This window comes from Anser anser (genome assembly GCF_964211835.1).
Source record: "Anser anser genome assembly, chromosome: 1".
Taxonomy (NCBI): domain Eukaryota; kingdom Metazoa; phylum Chordata; class Aves; order Anseriformes; family Anatidae; genus Anser; species Anser anser.
In genome coordinates, this window is record NC_139720.1 from 209,045,046 (window position 1) to 209,065,695 (window position 20,650).

At 48.7% G+C, this 20,650-nt stretch overlaps 3 protein-coding genes across 4 annotated transcripts; 2 read left to right on the top strand and 1 right to left on the bottom strand.

Annotated features, from left to right (window-relative positions):
• The first annotated feature begins 28 nt into the window (after positions 1-28).
• On the top strand, positions 29-11,204 carry ALG8 (ALG8 alpha-1,3-glucosyltransferase). 2 transcript variants are annotated; one of them, XM_083848891.1, is made up of 13 exons: positions 29-155; positions 738-816; positions 1,810-2,003; positions 3,047-3,156; positions 4,075-4,142; positions 4,701-4,827; positions 5,747-5,850; positions 5,967-6,087; positions 6,406-6,545; positions 6,852-6,991; positions 8,227-8,324; positions 9,387-9,459; positions 10,544-11,204. In XM_083848891.1, exons 1-13 carry the CDS (start codon positions 31-33, stop codon positions 10,773-10,775), a joined length of 1,611 nt encoding a protein of 536 aa, XP_083705017.1. In that variant the 5' UTR covers positions 29-30; the 3' UTR covers positions 10,776-11,204. The 2 variants fall into 2 exon arrangements, with proteins under 2 accessions (XP_083705017.1, XP_083705018.1); XM_083848892.1 differs by having other exon boundaries at positions 95-155; positions 1,810-1,999.
• A 1,894-nt stretch (positions 11,205-13,098) lies between these two features.
• NDUFC2 (NADH:ubiquinone oxidoreductase subunit C2) lies at positions 13,099-18,320 on the top strand. Its single transcript, XM_083849068.1, has 3 exons — positions 13,099-13,300; positions 16,897-17,040; positions 18,122-18,320. The coding sequence occupies exons 1-3, from the start codon at positions 13,162-13,164 to the stop codon at positions 18,169-18,171; spliced, it is 333 nt and encodes a 110-aa protein (XP_083705194.1). The 5' UTR covers positions 13,099-13,161; the 3' UTR covers positions 18,172-18,320.
• A 1,397-nt stretch (positions 18,321-19,717) lies between these two features.
• Positions 19,718-20,650, bottom strand: LOC310904391 (thyroid hormone-inducible hepatic protein-like). The gene is made up of 2 exons (XM_083849057.1): positions 20,179-20,650; positions 19,718-20,052 (listed from the first exon to the last, which is right to left on the bottom strand). The coding sequence occupies exon 1, from the start codon at positions 20,596-20,598 to the stop codon at positions 20,197-20,199; it is 402 nt and encodes a 133-aa protein (XP_083705183.1). The 5' UTR covers positions 20,599-20,650; the 3' UTR covers positions 19,718-20,052; positions 20,179-20,196.

The following is a 20,650-nucleotide window of genomic DNA, read 5'->3' on the forward strand; positions in this document are numbered from 1 at the left end:
CGCGCCTCCCCTCACGCCCCGCTCCGGCGCATGCGCGGCGGGGCGGGGCGGGCGCGTAATGGCGGCGGGTCCGTAATGGCGGCGAGCGGGAGGAGCTGGTTCGGCGCCCTGGCGCTCGGCGTCTCCTTCCTCAAGTGCCTCCTCATCCCCACGTAGTAAGGAGGGGACAGGGATGGGGGCTGCTGGCTCTGCCCCTTCTTGGTGCAGGGGACGGGGCATTCGGTGTGGGGACGGCCCCGAGGGGGTTTGTTTCCCTCAGGTATTGCTGTCCCTGGGGTGTCGCCACCTCATCCTCTGGGCGGTGTAAAAATGGATTAAGTTTGGGCTTGAAGGTGCTTACAGCCAACCTGGCTGTTGTTCGGGGGCTTTAATATGTTGAAACAGGCACGCTTTTTAATTAATAGGGAAAAAAATGCAGCTTTTCCCTCAGAAACTTTAAATTGCTATTTAAAAGTCAGTAACTCCAAGAATTTTTGCATTAATTGTAAGAAAAAGCTGAGCTATAAGTCGTTCTTGACTCATAATATAAATATATTATACCTATAACATACCTTGTCCTATATCCATCGGTGTCCTGGGTACAAAGTTTGTGCAGCATCTCTGTTACTGCCCAAATTATTTGATCACAGTCTGGGAGCTGGGCGATGTAGGCCCCCTATTTATCTGCCTCTGGTCTTGTACTCAGTTATGTTTCTCCTTCAAGTGCATACGTGTGACTCAACGTAAACCTTTTGTAGTCATTCCACAGATTTTGAAGTGCACAGGAATTGGCTCGCCATCACACACAACTTACCTCTCTCTCAGTGGTACTATGAAGTAAGTTTCTTTATGGGGCAAGGGTTTAATGTTCTTTTATTAGTTGTGTATAAGTTATAGATGTATTGGTTATGCCGGCCTCTCTGAATGCTAGAGGAAAAAGAACTTTATTTGCAGGACATACGTGCCAGGGATACTGATGGCTGGCAGCTGGATAGCAGTGCTACAGAAGCATATCGATCCCAATTCATTGGCCTTACGTAACGCTTAAAAAAAATAATTGTTTGGGACAGCTGCTAGAATTTATGAAGGCAAACTGGGAAAGACAATTAATGCACGTGGTTTATTAAAAAGGCTGCCTAACTGCTGCAAGCTGTGTGGTAGTCTTGCATTGTTGCTGTCTTTGCTGTTGTCGTTAATAATTCATAGTTATTGCAATAAAGAATGAATCTCATAAACAGGTCTGTGTATTATGAAGTTAATTAGTATATTAAAGTTATGGTCCTCTGCTGGCGTCCTACTAGCATGCATTGATTTTAACCTAGATGGACCACCTTCAACTTGATAATAGATTAAAACCCAGTTGTGTAGGCCACTAGCTCAAAATATTTCCTGGCATTCTGGGATAAAGATCAGTCTCTAGGACTCCGCGTAAGCATTTGGGAACTGTGTATTCAGGGATAAATGATGTGTGTGTGTGTCAGAACTTTCCGACAGGCTGATCTAACAGTGTAAAAAAGTTAATCATCGGTTAGGGCATAACAACCGTCCTTTTAAGAAAAGATTAAATAATACCGTTGAATCCAAATAATTCCAAATAAATAATACTATTGAATCCAACTCCAAAAATTTTGGTGAAAAAGGGGTTATTAAAAGTAACATGTAGAAAGTAATTTTGAGACCAAGAAGATTGATTGTGCTGGTGAATTCTTTCATGCAGACAAAACATAAGATTGAGATAAAATGTCAACTGATCTGATGTCATGAACTGTATATGAAGGACTGTAAACAGCATGGGTTGTGTTAAATTATTTATTCTCATTTTATCTTTAGGCAACTTCAGAATGGACCCTGGATTATCCACCTTTTTTTGCTTGGTTTGAATATGTACTCTCACATATTGCCAAGTACTTCGACCCCGAGATGTTGGTCATTGAAAATCTAAATTACAGCAGTCATGCAACCATCTTCTTCCAAAGATTTTCAGTCATCTTTACGGATATCCTTTTCATCTATGCAGTTCGTGAGTAAGTCTTAATGTTCTGATTGTAGGGACAGTGGGTTCAGTATTCTAACTTCTAGAGTAACAACAAAAATATTTGTACAAACAAGCTTGTAAACGCATGGAATCATCGAAGTTGCTTTAACCTACTCAGGGTACAACTACGGAACATGCTGCTAAATGCAAGATAACGTTTTGTTTCTCTTGGAGATGCTATTGCTGTAGATGTGATCAAATTTCCACGCATTCAGGCATCAGCTGCCATTTCACACACTCTGGGTATTTGGGTTCTGTGATGGGTCCGCTTTGTAGGAGCTGTGGGTCAGCTTGGGTGAGCCCGACTGTTTTTTCCTATTTTCTTATCACTCTGTTCTTTTAAAATAGAAGTGTATAAGAAACCTGTGATGAAATGTCAGTATGATCTCAGATACACGAAGTCACTCCAGTGTTTTTGATGTTCTTGATGATAAACTGATTATTCCAAGTCTAACTTAGAAGCATTAAGATTCTGTGCTTTTAGGGTGCCCTGGCTTTCTGAGGGAGAAGAATGATGCTACTGATAGCTGTAAAACACATCACCCACAAATTTTTACTCTGATCTTCAACATGTGAACCAAATGGCTTCATGCTGAAGTTAGAAGGTGTTCTTAGCCAGTAAGCATGTAGCCCACAGTACCAGGGGAAAGCCAGGTTAATGTCCTGACTGGGGACTTTAAATACAACCCAGTACATTGTCTCCAGATACAGCAATACTCTCTTTGATAAGAAGCTGACAGCAAACGGGCAGTAAAAACTGTAGTGTTATAATTGAAGATGAGGTGTGACCGAGACCAAGTTACTTAACAAACCTTAGCATGTGGAAAATGTTACAGCTACTGGTATTATAAATCCTTTTTTCCTAGTAAACTTTATCAATTACATCCTGTTCTCTTGAGGAGCTTAGCAAGAACTCTGTCATTGTCTTCCAGCCATATGACATCATCAGGTTAAGTGCATGTCTCAACTTCTAAAAGCAACGTGGTTTCGTTAATTGTTTCAGTTAAGACTTAATATTCTGCTGTTGTTCAGATGCTGCCGATACGTAAATGGGAAGCGAGCCGCAAAGGATATTTTGGAAAAACCAACGTTTATTCTTGCCGTTCTGCTCTTGTGGAACTTCGGGCTGTTAATTGTGGATCGTATCCTTTCAAACCAGGTTGTTTCTGGGGTTAGCCTTTTACAGCACGTGGTACAAACCCATGGATATTTTTACTGTCGCAGCAGGTAGTACTACTGTTCATGTTCTGGGGTTAGTTGAATAACTTCATGTTTTCTTTGCAATTATTATCTGTCAAAATGGAAAATGTTCAGGTTTTGGTCTGATTTGCCAGAGCTGCTGAAGGACCAGTCCGGCAGCAACGTGCCTGTTCCGGCTGGCTGCTCCCCCTCCGCCTTCCTACAGAAGTCTTAGCAGAGAGCTTCTTTTTCCTGGGTGCAGTTCTAGGTTTGTCCCATGTAAAGGAAAACCTTACAAGTGCTTTATGTCTGGGATGCGTTTAAATGGCAATGCTGTATGATAAATAGCAAGTTTTCTTTAAAGAGGATATAAAAATAATGCTGGGAGGTCCAATTGTCGTCAGTCAGTTTTGACATAATGTGCGTTGATGTTGCTGAAGAGGGAACAGAGGGGAAAACAGCAGTCCTTAACAGGAAGGACTCATTCTGTGCTTCCCTGTTCTTGTCCAAAGTTGCATGCTGATAGGTGATAAGTGAGGGCTGCTGTCTCCATCGATAAACCAATGTTAGGCAGAAACTGGTATATAAAAATTCAAAAAGTGGATGATTAACCTTTTATTATTTTGTCATGTAGCTTCTTGATAGATATGTAGTCAGATTGCTAAGCTTCATTTCATCGCGATAATACTCTGGGGTTAGTAGCCTGTGTGTCTGTCTGTACTTAGTGTACTTACAGGTAAGATTAATGACTTTGAGTCAAGTGAATGTAAGGTTAATTTCTTGACTTAAGTTCTATTTTAATTTGATTATGTCTTTAAGCCTCCATAACTCTAATAGTAGTAGAGAATGCTTACTTTATTCCTTTCTTGACTCAAATTCAGACATTCACTTTCAGTACAACGGCTTTCTGTTTGGCCTGATGCTTCTTTCTGTTGCTCGACTATGCCAGGTAAATTTAAGTGGCTCTTTTCTCTTTATTTGCATATACATTTTAGGTACATCAATTCACTTCCTTGGGCTGCTACTGTTGAAGCTAATGGGAGTGGCTTCAAGTTGGTGTGTCCTAAACCTGGGTGTCGAGTTATTTGTTGAGTCTGGGGGGAAGAAGAGAACCTGAATGTAATCACAGTTGCTTGTTGATGCTGCAGCATTTCAGTTCCCTGTGAGAAAGCTAAATCCTGTGTTACACCTGAGCAAAGTGTCATGGTTTGCTGCCATCTTACCTCCTTCTAAGTCGCCAGTCCTTAAAAAATGTACTTCAGAAGCTGCAGGCGGGGGGGGTCCTTTCCCAGTTTTCAAAGCAACATCTGACGATGCAGCTTCCTTCTCTATTTATTCATGACGATATTGTTTGTAATTTGAAGTAAACAATTTGTTTTTATGCTTATGATAATTGTCCTGTCACCTTAGGATCAGACCAGAGGGCTTTTTTAAATTGTATACAAAGGAAGAACAAGTAGAAAATCTTGGATTTTTTTGGACTTTATTCTTTTTTTTTTAATTTTAGAAAAGGTATTTGGAGGGTGCTCTTCTTTTTGCTATTCTTCTGCATTTCAAACACATCTATGTGTATGTGGCCCCAGCGTACGGCATTTATTTGCTGCAATCCTATTGTTTTACTGCAAATAACGCAGGTAAGATGGAGTTTTCCTCACTTGATTTTGAGGAATTGTGTTTAATGGCGCGTGGGGAAGACGCAAGACACGCAGGTACCGTTGGATCAGAATGGCTGTTGGTCAGGTGAGAATTCATCTTGGGAAGCAGAGTTGGAAAGATCTTCAGAGATATTTTAAATATATTTGAGTGTCAAAAATTCCTGTTTCTAGGTAGTTCTCTATTAAGAAAATGCGGTGTGAAGAAACTGCAGATGGCAGTTTGAAGCTATAAGAATTATTCTGAGTAAGAAATAATTGGATGGCTATTCCAACATCCATCTTTCAGGCTTCTGTCCACTTTTTAGTGCAGAAAAATGTGTTTATTTCTCACATGAGCAAAGAAATTATTTCTCTTTAAAGGAGAAAAATCAGGAGATTGTATAATGCAGGAGCTGCCATGTAGAAAAAGTAAATGGGCATAGGCAAATGAAGAGCACAAACTTTACTTAACTCAAAAGAAGTGGGGCAAACTCAAGTTGTACTTTCCCTCATTCTGAATTTCCCTTATTCTGAATTTAATTCAGAATAAAATAAATTCAGAATAAAATAAATACCCATAGACTGCCTCTTGCCTGCGTGTGTGTGTATATATATATATATATATATAGTGTACATACTACACTAATATGAAATTTCTCTTTCATTTCTGTCTGGGTCAGCCTTACTTCTTCAGTTTTGCCATGATGGGCAGGAGTATTTAAATGTTTAATGGGCAAAATTGGCTTTGTTTACCTTAAGTTATCTAAAAACTTCGTGCTAAAGGAAGTAATTGAATATATTGATACGAAGGACTATGTGCTTCTTCTAGATAAGCGCTAACATTCCACACTACCAATGGATTGCTTTGCCTCTCCGCTTGCCACAGTAACTGCATTGATAATCTGTTTTCTTCTTACAGATGGATCCCTGAAGTGGAGGAGTTTCAGCTTTCTTCATGTAACTCTTCTGGCATTGATTGTTTGTCTTGTTTCAGCTCTTTCCTTGGGCCCCTTCATAGTGTTGGTAATAACCCCCTTTTCACTTGTTATTCACCTGAACAGTCAGAAAGCTTTGCTGTGAAACTATAAACCGTATCTCATCTAAAGAGACCTTTTTTTCATTCTTTTTCTTTCCTGTAGGGCCAGCTGCCTCAAGTCATTTCACGGCTCTTCCCTTTCAAGCGCGGCCTCTGCCATGCTTACTGGGCCCCAAACTTCTGGGCTTTGTACAATGCCGTGGATAAAGCGCTCACAGTTGTTGGTACAGTATGCACATCTTGCGGTTTGGTGCTTACTTGCAGATAGAGCTCTCTGGATTTTAGGCTTCCTTCCCCATTTAAAATGCAGGTAGCAAATTACACTTTCAGATTGCCTTAAATCAATCAATTATCTACATAATTCAGTGTGTGACAAGCTTCCAGTGGTAGGTCAGAAATCAATCTTGCCTGTTGTATTTTAAAACAGAAAAATCTCAACCATATACTTAGTTCAGTTCTGTTCTACAGAACAGTTTGACAGCTAGTGTATTTTCTTTATTAGTATTTAACAGTTTGTACTTTTTTTATCTTATTTTTTTCAGGCTTAAAGTATAACTTGCTTGATCCCACAAAAATTCCTAAAGCCTCAATGACAGGAGGGCTGGTTCAAGAATTTCAGCACACTGTCCTTCCTTCTGTGACTCCGCTGGCAACGTTGATCTGTACTTTCATATCTATCTTGGTAAGAACAAATCATGGTTTGGGAAACTTTTGTTTTGTCCCCAGCAGCTTTTAATCTGATTAGCATGTCCGTCGTACAAATTTTAATTCCGGGTCAAAAGATAACTTTCCTTTAAAAATAAATTATTACAATAAATACGGGGTTAATCTCTTTGGATACAGTTGTGTATCCAAAAATATTTATTTTATTTTTATTTAATATATATTTGGAGCACAGTTGTTTAACATTGAAAAGCTCTTTGGACAGTGGCTTGCATTCAGGATTGCAAAACCTGACTGAAGTCCTGTTTTTGCCTGTTGTTTCTAGCCCTCTGTTTTCTGTCTTTGGTTTAAACCTCAAGGGCCCAGAGGCTTCCTTCGGTGCCTTGTTCTTTGTGCATTGAGCTCCTTCATGTTTGGTTGGCACGTGCATGAAAAAGCAATACTCCTCGCTATTCTGCCTTTAAGGTAAGTGAATCCCGCGTGTGGGAGTTGGCCAAACCGAACCTGCAGCTGCTTGTTGAAGTATCCTCAAAAGAGGATCGCTTGGTTTTCAGTATATTTCATAAAATAAACACGCTTGTAGAATGCCCTAAGCTGTAAAGTTTTAATGTGTTTCAAGTGCATCGATTTCAGACACAATAAAATGTGTCTTCCAGTGCTGAGTGCTATTACGATGTGTAGTGTAACAGGAGGTCTGAGTGTTTGGATTCAGACACGTGATTTTTGTTAAGATAATGGAAAAAAAAAAGCTCATAAAGGGTTCAGACTTCAGGCTGTGGGTACCCCAGAGCTCTTAAAAGAATTCATTTAGCCTCCCCTTAAAACCTCTTTTCTGTACTGACAACTTGAGAGCCAGCTTGATAAAATCATAGAATCAGAATGCTTTGGGCTGGAAGGGACCTTAAAAATCATGTAATTCAACCCCTGCCCTGGTCAGGGCCCCCTGCCACCAACCCAGGCTGCCCCCAGTGCTCAAGTTTGGCAAACCAGGTCTGAATTTAGTGACTAAAATCCTAACCCAGGACTTGTTCTCATGATAAGTGAACGTGGGTACAGTTGGAAAATAACACTGATCGTGTGCTGCATCACTTGTGATTGTACACAATCGCTTTGTGGTACTGGTGATAGAGAAGAATGGATGCTCGGACACGTGGCAAGGAAGCATCAATGATACTCGTGAATACGATTAGGAGCAAGATTACTAACACTTAGCTTATTGTCACAGTTTCAGATAGCTCCTGCATGTGAACTAGTGAATAGGGCTACTGCAACCACTGACGTAAAACCCCAGACTGGGGTGGCAGTCGGGGGAGGGAATTAACACTGGAAGAACAAAAGGAAGGAGAAGGAAGCAGGGGTGACAGTGTTGCCAGGCAGATGGCAAAGGAAAAAGACCATTTGTAGGGGAAAGAAGTAGTACTTTTTAGCAAACTTCAGGACTTTTTGATACTTGTGTCCAGTGAGTGTGCGGTTTCCTGGGAGAGGGTTTCTTGGCTGATTCTTCTCCTGTGCTTTTGAGAAGTCAGGTGGCTTGGTAGCAGGAGATTCCATCACAGGTCCAGGATTTGGAAGGACTGGGGTCCTATGTAACTCCGTATGACCTGTTTTTCATCTCCTTTGTGACTTGCATAGTGTTTTTGCTGAAACGAAGTTTCTTTGCTAAAAGAAAACTGGTTAACTTAAGTTCGTGTCGTTTTTAGCTTGTTGTCTGTTCAGAGAGCAAAGGATGCTGGCATCTACTTGATCCTGACAACCACAGGGCATTTCTCCCTTTTCCCGTTGCTGTTCACAGCACCAGGTAAAGTGTCGTCTTTCTGTGCTCTCATGTCTTTACTTGTTACTGTAGAGTGGATAATGGTTTGAATTGTTTCATGTAATTAGTTGGAAGCTGTGGGATGCTGTATGTGAGCCTGTTTTTGTAAATATGAGCTTCCAACTAGTGAAAAGAAATCTTGGTTTAAAAACACAGTGGAGGAATCAGAATTCAAATTGAAATAGAGATGGGGAATTGTGATAGTCAATATTTGTTACCCCTCACTCTGCCACGGTTCTAGAAACTTTCCTCTGCCTAACACTACCGTGTGAAGGAAGAGGATAAAGTCAACTTGAGGCTACAGATCTGTCAGGCTGTTTTCCAGACGTTTCCAGCTGACTACTGTTTAGTGCTATCAAATAAATTAAAATTCTTGCAGTAGCATCAGTTATGTGTAGGGATAGATTTTTTTGTGTGTATGTGAATGAATGCTGTTTCTTCCTCCTGCCTCTGATTAATCAAAGGTCTGATGCGTTAAGGTTTAAATGAAATAAACAGATAACCACTTGTGTAATGATTGGCATGCTTCTGGTAGAATTCAAATCCAGATGCTCTCCTTCTGGTCAAATAACGCCATTTATTTGCAATAGAGGAGCTGCCGCCTTTAGACTCTAGAGACTTCCTTTACGTTCTCTGTTAACTAACTCTGTACAGTTTGTAGCTTTGAACTAGATTTCCCTGTCGTTCATAATGTTTTGAGTTTCCTAGTAATTTCTAATCACTTTTGAATAGGAAAATCTTAATTGCAGTGCTGTCATATATTGTAATTATCATTGTGTTCACTATATATCCGGTGTGTGTTGGAATGCTTGGCATTTTGTTTAGTAAATATATATATGCTAATTCTTTTGTGCCCAAAATACGTCTTTTGTGTCCTAAATATATATTCTATGCATAAATGCAAGTCCTATAAATAATTTTGTTTGGAGAAAATAATTAAATTGGACAACACAAGCTTGAATACTAGCACTTAAGGTTGCTGTAATTTAAATGGTAAATGCGTGTTGTAGCTGATTTTAAATGTATATTGCGTTCCTTACATTTCAGAACTTCCAATCAAAATACTGCTTATGCTGCTGTTTACAGTTTATAGCTTCTCTTCGCTGAAATCTCTGTTCAGGTAATGAAACAAATTTGTTCCTGAAGTCAAGAATGAAACCACCTCTGTGACTGGGAACTGTGTTGTCGTAAGAGATAAACAGCACTTCAGTTTCATGTTTTAGCATCAGTTTTCTGTGTTAAGGTGATGATGTCTCTGTTCTCTTCTCAGGAGGGAGGGCTTAAGACAGGATTTTTATAGGACATCCTTGTTCTGTTTGAACTGTGACAACTGTCCAGTTAGTCTCAGAAGGGTGTAAGCCCAGTGTATTTTTAAGGCCATGGATCCCCTACCCGCTCAACCAAAGACAATGCTTATTATAAATCCTGTAGTCTCCATTGTCCTATTTCCCAAGCTTCTTATGGCAAAGCCAAGTTGTAATGAAGGATCTCTTGGAAATGCTATGAACCTGTATTTGTTACATCAGTCACCTGCTTTTTGTAGGTCATCCTCTTTCAACCAGACTGCTTTGTCCCCCTTAGTGTTCTGGACTCAGGTCATTCCTTCTCAAGTGCCCTAACTCCTCTGTAGATGCTTCGCTTGTGTAGAGCTCAAGCTTTTGCAAATTTCTTGTTCATAACTCTGCTAAAATCAGAATATGAATGTAGCCCGTTGACTGCTTGCAGTCCAAACCCTACTAGCAGTGCCCATTCCGAGAGATGAGCTTAGATTTCCTACAGAAAGCTTGTGGGGAGGCGGCGGTGGTTAGGCTAAACCTGACATTTCTAGTCCTTGGGTGCAGAAGGACTTGGACGGAACAAACCCATGTATGAAGTACAGGAGATCTGTTTAATTGTTCTTCAGTATGATGTGAAAAGAACCAAAGCAGCTGCTGAGATTTCCACCTAGATTCATTTCTACTCAGCAAAGGCCCGTTGGAACTCGGTGTAAAAACCAGACGATTAAGGGAATTAGCTGTACTGTGTGTTATCGTGTGTTTTCCTACTGAAAACTCTGAAGGTCTAATTGTTATTTAAAGCCTTGCTGTGAACTAGTGGGTGATACTGGTGACACATAAAGAGTGCAGAGAGTAGTAGCTGAAAAAATAGTTATTTTTAGTAACAACATGTATTTTAACATCTTTTTCTTGAATTTTCTCTGACAGGAGAGAGAGGCCTCTCCTTAACTGGCTTGAAATAATCTACCTCGTCCAACTGGTGCCTTTGGAAATCTTCTGTGAAATTGTATTTCCTCTGACCTCCTGGAAGCTGCAGTTTCCTTTCGTCCCTCTGTTGTTGACCTCTGTTTACTGTGCTCTGGGTGTCACGTACGCATGGCTGAAACTGTACGTCTGCGTCTTGACTGAGCACGTTTTTGTTAGGCAGAAGGCTGAGTAAAGCTGTGTTGGTGGGACCCGTTCCAGGTTATCCAGCACGGTGAGGCGTTGTTGTAAGGACATACGCTGCCTTACAGCCAGCTGTATGTGTACTGTCTCCGTGAGGAGAGTTTTTCTTCTCGCTTCTGTACTGTCCAACTACTATACCTCTGATCAGAAACACTCATCACAATAACGTGGTCCGCTGAGACGACACTTTGCCATGAATAAACTGTGAAGCTTAACGAAAAAGGATTTTGTATTCATATTGACTATGTAAGAGGTTCAGACTTCTGTCCTGGGGAAAACCTGCCTGGCTTTCCCATTACTGTCTGTATTTTAATAAAAAGGGAACCAGAAATTACAAGAGGTTATTGCTGAGTAGAGAGAGCATTGTAACTGCATACTGTGGAATATGAAAATAAAAGGAACTTTGGTCTTTTTGTTTTCAGCCTTTCTTGCCATTTTTTCAGCACCTGTCCAAGCCCTACTGTCCATGGGGAAACTCTCCTGGGGTGCTCTGTTGAGCTTCTGAACATCTGAAGCTGCAGCTTTGCATTTTTGCTTAATATGGCAATGTCCGTTTGATCTTTCTCTTTCACGGAGTCTTTTCAAGAAGGTTTTAATGTATTCTAATCATACTTATTTTTGAAGACAAGGTTTTTGAAAACCTACGTAACTGTCCCTCAGAGATTTTGCTTTAGGAATAGGATTGTTTTGGGGCCCAGCGATGTCACCCACAACTGGGGGGGAGTGCAGAGGGGATGAATCTTTTGAGCAGTTTTTGGACTTCATTCCTGTCCAAGAATGGGGTCCCCTTTAAAGGGGATGCTTGACTAAATGGTTACACTTTGTTCTTTGAATATTTTGAATGATAAAGTAATGTGTGGCTCTGGTAGGAAAGTAGGTAGCAGTTGGAGTGGTTGCTGTGGCAGTAGGGGTGCTCTGAGTAGGATTTTAGACTATCTGTGTAAACACAAGGTACTGATAAAACTTCTCACAGATAATAAGCTCATTTTCAGATTTCTTCACTCCAGTTGTCATTACTTTCTCATAATTTCTACTATTTCTATTTCGTGAAGTGCTTTGCCATACCCCTGGGAGGGGAGAAGAGGGGGGCTACTTCCATTTGTATTCCATGCTGGTTTAGCCTCAAAACTGTGCAGTGGGAGGCACTCACAACGCTTCCATCTGTAAATCCCAGGGAGGGGAGCTGTTCCCCCCTGGATGCTGCCTCCCAGCTTCACCAGCAGAGCCCCCCAGGAGGTCTTGGTGTGAGCGTGAAATCCCCGTTCTTCACCTCGATGGTAACACCTGAAGCTGGCGGTGATTCAGAGAACATTAAGGTTGGAAAAGCCCTCCAAGACCACCTGGTCCAACCACCCCCCTACCACCACTGTCCCCCACCAAACCATGTCCCCAAGCACCACGTCCAACCTTGCCTTGAACACCCCCAGGGACGGTGACCCCACCACCTCCCTGGGCAACCCGTCCCAATGCCTGACCGCTCTTTCTGAGCAGAAATGTCTCCTCATTTCCAACCCGAACCTCCCCTGGCACAACTTGAGGCCGTTCCCTCTGCTCCTGTCACTGGTTACCTGTGAGAGGAGGCCGACCCCCAGCTCCCTGCTTTGAGGGAGCTCCTGTGTCACCTCCAGCACCGTGCTATGGGACACCAATACCCAAACATCCTCCTTGCAGAGAGAGGCTAAGTAATAAATAGGGTTAGATGGGGAAGCGATTTAGGAGTTGTGATGTGTTTGGCTATTTATTTACGGTTATGTTGTTGTATGGTTATTGCTCTCACAAGTGGCTTAAGGTAATTTCAGGTTCATCAAAAATCAATCTGGATCACTCTGTTGTATTAGTCTTTAATCGTTTCGCAGGAATATTAGGAAGAGCTTCTTTACCGAAAGGGTCGTTAGGCATTGGGATGGGCTGCCCAGGGAAGTGGTTGAGTCACCATCCCTGGAGGTCTTTAAAAGAGGTTTAGATGTAGAGCTGAGTGATACGGTTTAGTGGAGGACTTGGTAGTGTGAGGTCAGAGGTTGGACTCGGTGATCTTGGAGGTCTCTTCCAACCCAGATGATTCTGTGAAAACGAAGTGGTTTTGATTCAGTTTAACCAAAACGAAGCCCCCCGAAAGCTGACACCGGAGCAAAACCCTCACAACCCGCCGCCACCCCTGCTCGCCCACCACGCGAGGCCTCACCCCCCATTAACGCCGCCCGCCCCGGGGTGGGGGCGAGGGGTATTTTGGGGGGGGGGGGGGGGGGCGTTGCGTTAAAAATAAGCAACAAAACCGAGGAAGGAAGGCGGCGGAACCCGCGTGAGGCGGCCGGGGCGCGCGGCGGAGGGCGGGCAGCGCCGCACGGCGGCGGGCGGTCACCTTGGGCGGGCCGGCCGCCATGGCGTTCCTCCCCGAGGAGGCGCGGGCGCTGCCGCCGCCGCCGCTGGTGAACAAGGTGTCGGCATGGCTGGGGGCGGCCGGCTGGGCGGCGGCACTGCTGGGCAACGGCTTCAGCCAGCGGCCCGTCCTCACCGCCGGTGGGTGCGGGGGGGTGGGGGCTGGGGGGGGGTGAGGGGGCTGGGGGGGGGGTGAGGGGGCTGGGGGGGGGGTGAGGGGGTCGGGGAGCTGAGGAAATGGCGGGGGGAGAGGCTTGGGTTGAGGGGTTGGGGAGGGGTCGGGGGGGGCTCTGAGGGGTAATGGGGAGGATCTAGGGGGGATTTTAAGGTGTTGGGGAGGGATTTGGGGGGTGTGAGGGGTAATGGGGAGGGTCTAGGGGGGACTGAGGGGTTGGGGAGGGATTTGGGGGGTCTGAGGGGTGATGGGGAGGGATTTGGGGGGTCTGAGGGGTGATGGGGAGGGATTTGGGGGGTCTGAGGGGTGATGGGGAGGGATTTGGGGGGTCTGAGGGGTGATGGGGAGGGATTTGGGGGGTCTGAGGGGTAATGGGGAGGATCTAGGGGGGCTTTTAAGGTGTTGGGGAGAGATTTGGGGGGTCTGAGGGTAATGGGGAGGATCTAGGGGGGACTGAGGGGTTGGGGAGGGATTTGGGGGGTCTGAGGGGTGATGGGGAGGGATTTGGGGGGTCTGAGGGGTGATGGGGAGGGATTTGGGGGGTCTGAGGGGTGATGGGGAGGGATTTGGGGGGTCTGAGGGGTGATGGGGAGGGATTTGGGGGGTCTGAGGGGTGATGGGGAGGGATTTGGGGGGTCCGAGGGATAATGGGGAGGGATTTGGGGGGTCTGAGGGGTGATGGGGAGGGATTTGGGGGGTCTGAGGGGTAATGGGGAGGGATTTGGGGGGTCTGAGGGGTAATGGGGAGGATCTAGGGGGGCTTTTAAGGTGTTGGGGAGAGATTTGGGGGGTCTGAGGGTAATGGGGAGGATCTAGGGGGGACTGAGGGGTTGGGGAGGGATTTGGGGGGTCTGAGGGGTAATGGGGAGGGATTTGGGGGGTCTGAGGGGTGATGGGGAGGGATTTGGGGGGTCTGAGGGGTAATGGGGAGGATCTAGGGGGGACTGAGGGGTTGGGGAGGGATTTGGGGGGTCTGAGGGGTGATGGGGAGGATCTAGGGGGGACTGAGGGGTTGGGGAGGGATTTGGGGGGTCTGAGGGGTGATGGGGAGGGATTTGGGGGGTCTGAGGGGTGATGGGGAGGGATTTGGGGGGTCTGAGGGGTAATGGGGAGGATCTAGGGGGGACTGAGGGGTTGGGGAGGGATTTGGGGGGTCTGAGGGGTGATGGGGAGGATCTAGGGGGGACTGAGGGGTTGGGGAGGGATTTGGGGGGTCTGAGGGGTGATGGGGAGGGATTTGGGGGGTCTGAGGGGTGATGGGGAGGGATTTGGGGGGTCTGAGGGGTAATGGGGAGGATCTAGGGGGGACTGAGGGGTTGGGGAGGGATTTGGGGGGTCTGAGGGGTGATGGGGAGGATCTAGGGGATTTTAAGGTGTTGGGGAGGGATTTGGGGGGTCTGAGGGGTAATGGGGAGGATCTAGGGGATTTTAAGGTGTTGGGGAGGGATTTGGGGGGTCTGAGGGGTAATGGGGAGGATCTAGGGGGGCTTTTAAGGTGTTGGGGAGAGATTTGGGGGGTCTGAGGGTAATGGGGAGGATCTAGGGGGGACTCAGGGGTTGGGGAGGGATTTGGGGGGTCTGAGGGGTAATGGGGAGGGATTTGGGGGGTCTGAGGGGTAATGGGGAGGGATTTGGGGGGTCTGAGGGGTGATGGGGAGGATCTGGGGGGGCTCTGAGGGGTTGGGGAGGGATTTGGGGGGTCTGAGGGGTGATGGGGAGGATCTGGGGGGGCTCTGAGGGGTTGGGGAGGGATTTGGGGGGTCTGAGGGGTGATGGGGAGGATCTAGGGGGGACTCTGAGGGGTTGGGGAGGGATTTGGGGGGTCTGAGGGGTAATGGGAAGGACCTAGGGGGGACTCTGAGGGGTTGGGGAGGGATTTGGGGGGGATTCTGTTGGGTAATGGGGAGGGATTTGGGGGATTCTGAGGGGTAATGGGGAGGATCTAAGGGGGACATTCAGGGGTTGGGGAGGGATTTGGGGGGATTCCCTGGGGTAATAGGGAAGGGATTTGGGGGGTGTGAGGGGTAATGGGGAGGATCTAGGGGGGACTTTGAGGGGTCGGGAGGGGTTTGGGGGGACGCTGAGGGGTAATGGGGAGGGATTTGGGGAGTCTAAGGGGATGTGGTGAGTTTAGGAGGACTGAGAGGTGATGGGGAGGATTTGAGGGGGGTCTGAGGGATAACGGGGAAGGATTTGGGGGGATTCTGAGGGGTAATCTCTGGGGGTTCTGAGGGGTTGGGGAGGAATGTGGGGGACTATGAGGGGCGATGGGGAGGGATTTGGGGTATTCTGGTGGTTTGGCTGGGATTCGGAAGGGTGCTGGGGAGGGATTTGGGATTCTGAGGGGTAGGGCAGGATTTGGGGAGATTGAGGGGATGTGGAGAGGGATTTAGGAGGACCCTGAGGTATAATGGGCAAGATTTGAGGGGACTCTGAGGGATATGGGGAGAGATTTGGGGAGATTCTGAGGGGAAATGGGGAGGATCTGAGGGGATTCTGAGGGATGTTGGGGGGGAGCCCTGGGGTGGGTGACTGGAGAGGGATGGACTCTGAGGGGATGTGGGGAGGGGTGTAGGAGGACTCTGAGGGGTAATGGGGAGGATTTGGGGGGGTTCTGAGAGATTTGGGGGAACTGTAAGAGCTGGGGGGGGAAGCTTTGAAGTGAGGGGCTGGATAGGGTTGTTAGGGGACTTCGAGGGATGTGGGGGTTGAGGGGATTTAGGGGCGTGGGGAGGGGAATCCCTGAGGTGAGGGATGTTGAGGGGGATTCGGCATATTCTGAGGTGTAAGGGGTTTGGGGGAATTCGGGGATATGGGGGGAACCCTGAGGTGACAGGCTGGGGGAGGATTTGGGGTGACTCTAAGGGATTTTGGAGGGGGATCTGGGGAGAACCTGAGGGATAATTGTGGGGGGATTTGTGGGGACTCCGAGGGATATGGGGCAGGAGGGGATGGAAGGGGTTTGCTTGGTTTTGCTTGGAAGTTTGCAGGGCAGCTGGGGAAGGCAGGGAGGGGGATTCGGGGGGCCTGCGCGAGGGAGAAAATGGAGGGAGCCCTGAGGTGAGGGGTCTGGGGGGGGCAGCACGCCTCGCAAGGGGCTCGGGGTGTGAAGTGTTGGTGCACGAGGGGAACAGGGCGGCCGTCCTGCTCCTGTCAGCCCTGCAAGGCGAAGGCTGCCTCAGGCACCGCTGGCACAGGTCAGGGGGCGGCCTCCTGTCACTGCCGCCACCACCAGCGCATGGCGTCGTGAGCTGGGTAAACGTTAAGCAAGAATGACTAGGTTAGATAACCCAAAAGGGCGCTTTCCGCTCTGTTGGGATGTCCTTTGTGCCACGGGGGGTGGGAATCGGTGTGCTTCGTGCTGCCGGATGCAAAAAAAAATCGCGCAGCCGAAGAGTCACTGAGCTGAATTCGGAGCAGGTTTAAAAAGGAGAGGGAGCGTCCCCAAGGATTCACCCGGGAGGTTTCTGATGTCGTTAAGGGGTTCGGGGCCTTTTTTAGGGGCTATTTGTGCCTTGCTCGGTGTCATATTGTCGCTTTGGTGTTTCTTTTCACCTCGCAGGTGTTCACCGCCAGGTTCTGTTCGCTACCGTGGGCTGGGTCGTTGGCTACTTCCTTGCTAAACGCACCGAGTACATTCACGCTAAGCAGGACCGAGAAATGTTTGAGTATATCAGGCACCATCCGGAAGACTTTAAGACAGCAGGTTGGTATTTTAAGAAGGACCTCAGCCTGCCGTAGCGTGCGGGTTAATAAGCAGCAACATATATATAAAGATGTTGATACCCTGCTTGCAGAATCTGTTCTTTTTTGACAAGTTGTACTGAGTCTTTGATGCTTTTTCACGGTATAAATTGTAACAGTAGTCAGGAGTTAGCATCTGAAAGCGGATATTCTTACCAAGCTGATCAGCTTGGTGACCAACTCTTCCTCTTCATGACTTATTTCAATATAAAAATGGCAGAGCCAAACCTAAACTAAACGAATCGACCAAAATTGTGCCAGTAAGTGAAAATCCCGGAAAGCAATGAAAACCAGAAATCACAGCCTTTGTTGTTTTTATTGTAAAATTGAGATGCCCTGCTGGAGGTGAGGATGATTTTGTTGGCGTTCCCGGCGCTGTACAACTTAGGGCCAGAAGAGGTCCTTGTCCATGTGGGTTTTCCTTTAGCAGTGACGGGTCACGCGTGGGAGCGTTGCTCCCTGTTCCGTGCTGGCTGAGCGCCGTCCCTGAGCAGTGCCCCGAGCTGCCCGAGGTTGCGGCGCGTTTCGATTCCAAAACGCTGTGATGAGCCTTCAGAAAATAAGCAGAGCCGGGGGGGAGGGAAAGGAATAAATAGAAACGTCAGCCCGAAACGCGGTTGGCTGCCTGACGGGTGTTATTTAAAAAAGCCTCAGTAAGTAAATGTTTCGCTAAAGGTACTCGGCTGAACCCAGCCATGCAACGGCACGGCTCAGGGCGGAATTGTTTGTTTTGTAATAAAACGCAGCCAGGTGGCTGCCTGTTGGATAACAGTTGCATCATGCTGTGTCAGCGGGCGTCTGCAGACGTAAGGAAGCGTTGCAGCAGCGAGGTCCCTTTTCAGGGATCTGCAGTTCTGCCCCATGGAAGAGAAATCGCGCGCTTGGTTTGCGCAGCAAGCTGGCTGGTAGCGAGGGACAGGCTCTCTGTAGCTCGTTAACCTTTCGAACAGAAAAATAGCGACGGTTTGAGCGTTTCAGTCTTTAAAAATTGATCTCAAATGTTGAGTAGGGGTTTTCCTAAACCGACCCGTTGCCCCTTGCAGGAAAGAAAAGAATAGGAGAGCTTCTGGAGGACTTCATTCCGAATCGCTGAGGGTTTCTCCGGCAGCTGCGAGCCCGTGTCTCACAAAGCATCCGCTGAACGAAATCCATCCTGAGAACTGCAGGCTGCCTGCAGCTGGTCATGGCTTGGGAAAAGAACTATCATTCATTTTCACCGAATAAAAGTTAGGATTAAATACAGAGTATTCAGCTTTTTATTCTGCTGTTACATTATATCAATATGTTTTGTGTTCTTACCTTGCTTTTTCTTTGCTGGCGACCAGGATTCACGCTTTCTGCCCCCGTTTGTGGATCCTCAGTCAGCACACTGACCCCGAATGTTTTCCAGACATGCTGAGAATCCGCAGCTCTCCCGAATTTCACTGCAGGCTGCTCAGCACGCCTGGAGGCAGAAGTACTTCCAGTTGTATTTAAACGTTCAGGTCTGGAAACACAAAAAGGTGAGAGAAAATATGGCAGGTGTGGCCTGGGCAAGGTCACCGATGGTTTGAGGACCTCAGGGAAATGTCCAAAACTGGTGTTTAAACCCCAGCGTGGTGTGCAGCCAGCCTTAGGCGTGACTTTTTGCTACCCAGCACCTGTAATTCTCACCTCTTTTCTCAGGGAAGCTCCGGCTGAGCTCTGTGTGCCTCCAGCTTGTCCCAGCGGGTGAGCTTCCAGGCGTTGCACACGGCAGGGTTTCTTTCCTTCTCCCATAACCAGGGCCCGAGTGCTCCCAGCGATGTTTCAGCACAGCTTCCCGGCTCTTTGGAGCTCTCAATTCCCTCAGCATCCCTTGGGAGCAGCCGGGGTGCTGCGGGGAGCTGGGGAGAGCTTTGATGCATGGCAGCGACAGCCTGGGGCGCGTGCGGAGGAGGCCGTGCCCTGGGAGGGTTTTGGAGCAGAGCAGAGCCCGGCGTCCCATGCCGTGGTGGAGAGGGCCTGATCCGCCACGGGGTGCTGCCAGGGACCTTTGGAGCTCGTGGCAGGTCACAGACCCCTTCTGGAACATCCTGGGGCTCTTATCAGCCACGTTCATCAGCGCTGGGCTGTTCCCCCCCAGGTGCAGGGCTTTGTGCTTCTCCTCACTGAACTCCAGGAGACGTTTCTCAGCCCACCTCGCCAGCCTGTCCGGGTCCCTCTGCATGGCAGCACGGCCCCCTGCTGGATCCCCCACTCCCCATGGGACTTTCCTCCAAAACTTTAAAGTTTGCTGCGTTCCCTCTCCCTCCCACCTCCTCCTTGGTTTCCAGCTTCCCCGTGGGGTCAGCCCTCCTCATGGGGTCACCTCCTCTTGACAAACCCGTCTTTGTCCCGCTCGGAGGGGTGGCTCCTGCCTCTCCCCAGCACACGCTGAGCCTCACGCAGGTCCCACAGCCCCACAACCCAAACTGTCCCTCTCCCAGCTCCCCGTGTCCCCTCTCCTGGGCCACCTGTCCCAGCTGGAGGTGGCGGCGCACCCCCGGTGCCCCCCTCCCGCCCCGTGCCGGGGGTGCAGACAGAGCCTGGGGTGGGGTTGGGGCCCTGTTTGTCCCCGTGTAGGGGCGCGGGGTGCTGGGCCCTTCCCGTGTCCCACAACGACAGAACCACACGGCCGCTTCAGAGGGGTCCTTTTATTAGCAAAGAGAGGGGAAAAGCCCCGCGCGTGTCCAGGTACCAGCTGGAAACGGCTCCGGCGTTCACCGGGGCTCCGCAGAGCTCAGTGCAAGAGTGCGAGGCCGCCGTCTGCCGCCGCCGCCGCCGCTGCTGCTGCTCTTTGAAAATAAAGAGGAGGGCACGAGGCGGGCAGCTCCGCTGGTGGCCCCAGGAGGGAACCGATGGCTCTTCCTATGAGGATACGGCCCCATCGCGTTCCCCGCGGGTCCCAGTAGCGGCCGGCGGGCAGTCCCGGCGCTGGAGGTCAGCTGCCGCGGTGCGAGAAGGCCGAGCGGGGCTGGGGGAAGAGGCAGAGACGCTGCGTGATGAGCGGCACCTCTCCTGCGTGCCCAGCGCCCGGCCCCGGGCTCCAGGGGCACGTCCGCGGGGCCCCCCCGGGCTCTGTCCCCCAGCGCTCGCTCACCTGGAGGCCGCGGCAGGTTCACCAGCTGGGCTGCCCGTCGCCGGGGCTGATCTGCTCCAGGATCTGGCTGTACCTGCGCGTGAGGGCGTTGGTGTCCCTGGTGAGGTGGGTGAGGACCTGCTGCAAGCCGGCCAGGTGGTGGGACAGGCGCTCCTCCAGGCGAGCGTCCACGGCGGCGGCATCTGCGTCGGCGTCGCCGTCGGCATCCCCGCCGGGGCTCGGGTCGGTGACGGAGGCCAGGCCTCGCTCCACCACGGGCTTGATGGCCTTGAGGAGCTGGTAGCGCTCGTACAGGTCCGCGGGGCCGCCCTCGTGCGGGGCCGCCCCGTCCTGGTCCTGCTGCGGGAAGACCCCTCGCAGCAGGCTGGGGAACATCACCTCCTGCTCCATCTTCTGGGTGGCCGAGAAGTACTGCTCCATGGCCCCGAGCGCCTCTGCCACTGCTCCCCGGGTGTCCTGCCGCTGCCCGGCC

Bases quoted from the DNA above. Each gene is read 5' to 3' on its own strand.
- LOC310904391 (XM_083849057.1), bottom strand. From the start codon at position 20,598: ATGGAGCAGTACTTCTCGGCCACCCAGAAGATGGAGCAGGAGGTGATG.
- NDUFC2 (XM_083849068.1), top strand. From the start codon at position 13,162: ATGGCGTTCCTCCCCGAGGAGGCGCGGGCGCTGCCGCCGCCGCCGCTG. The intron at 13,301-16,896 runs GTGGGTGCGGGG...TTCACCTCGCAG, and splicing joins GCGGCCCGTCCTCACCGCCG to GTGTTCACCGCCAGGTTCTG. The intron at 17,041-18,121 runs GTTGGTATTTTA...TGCCCCTTGCAG, and splicing joins GGAAGACTTTAAGACAGCAG to GAAAGAAAAGAATAGGAGAG.
- ALG8 (XM_083848891.1), top strand. From the start codon at position 31: ATGCGCGGCGGGGCGGGGCGGGCGCGTAATGGCGGCGGGTCCGTAATG. The intron at 4,828-5,746 runs GTAAGATGGAGT...TTCTTCTTACAG, and splicing joins TTTTACTGCAAATAACGCAG to ATGGATCCCTGAAGTGGAGG. The intron at 5,851-5,966 runs GTAATAACCCCC...TCTTTCCTGTAG, and splicing joins TGGGCCCCTTCATAGTGTTG to GGCCAGCTGCCTCAAGTCAT.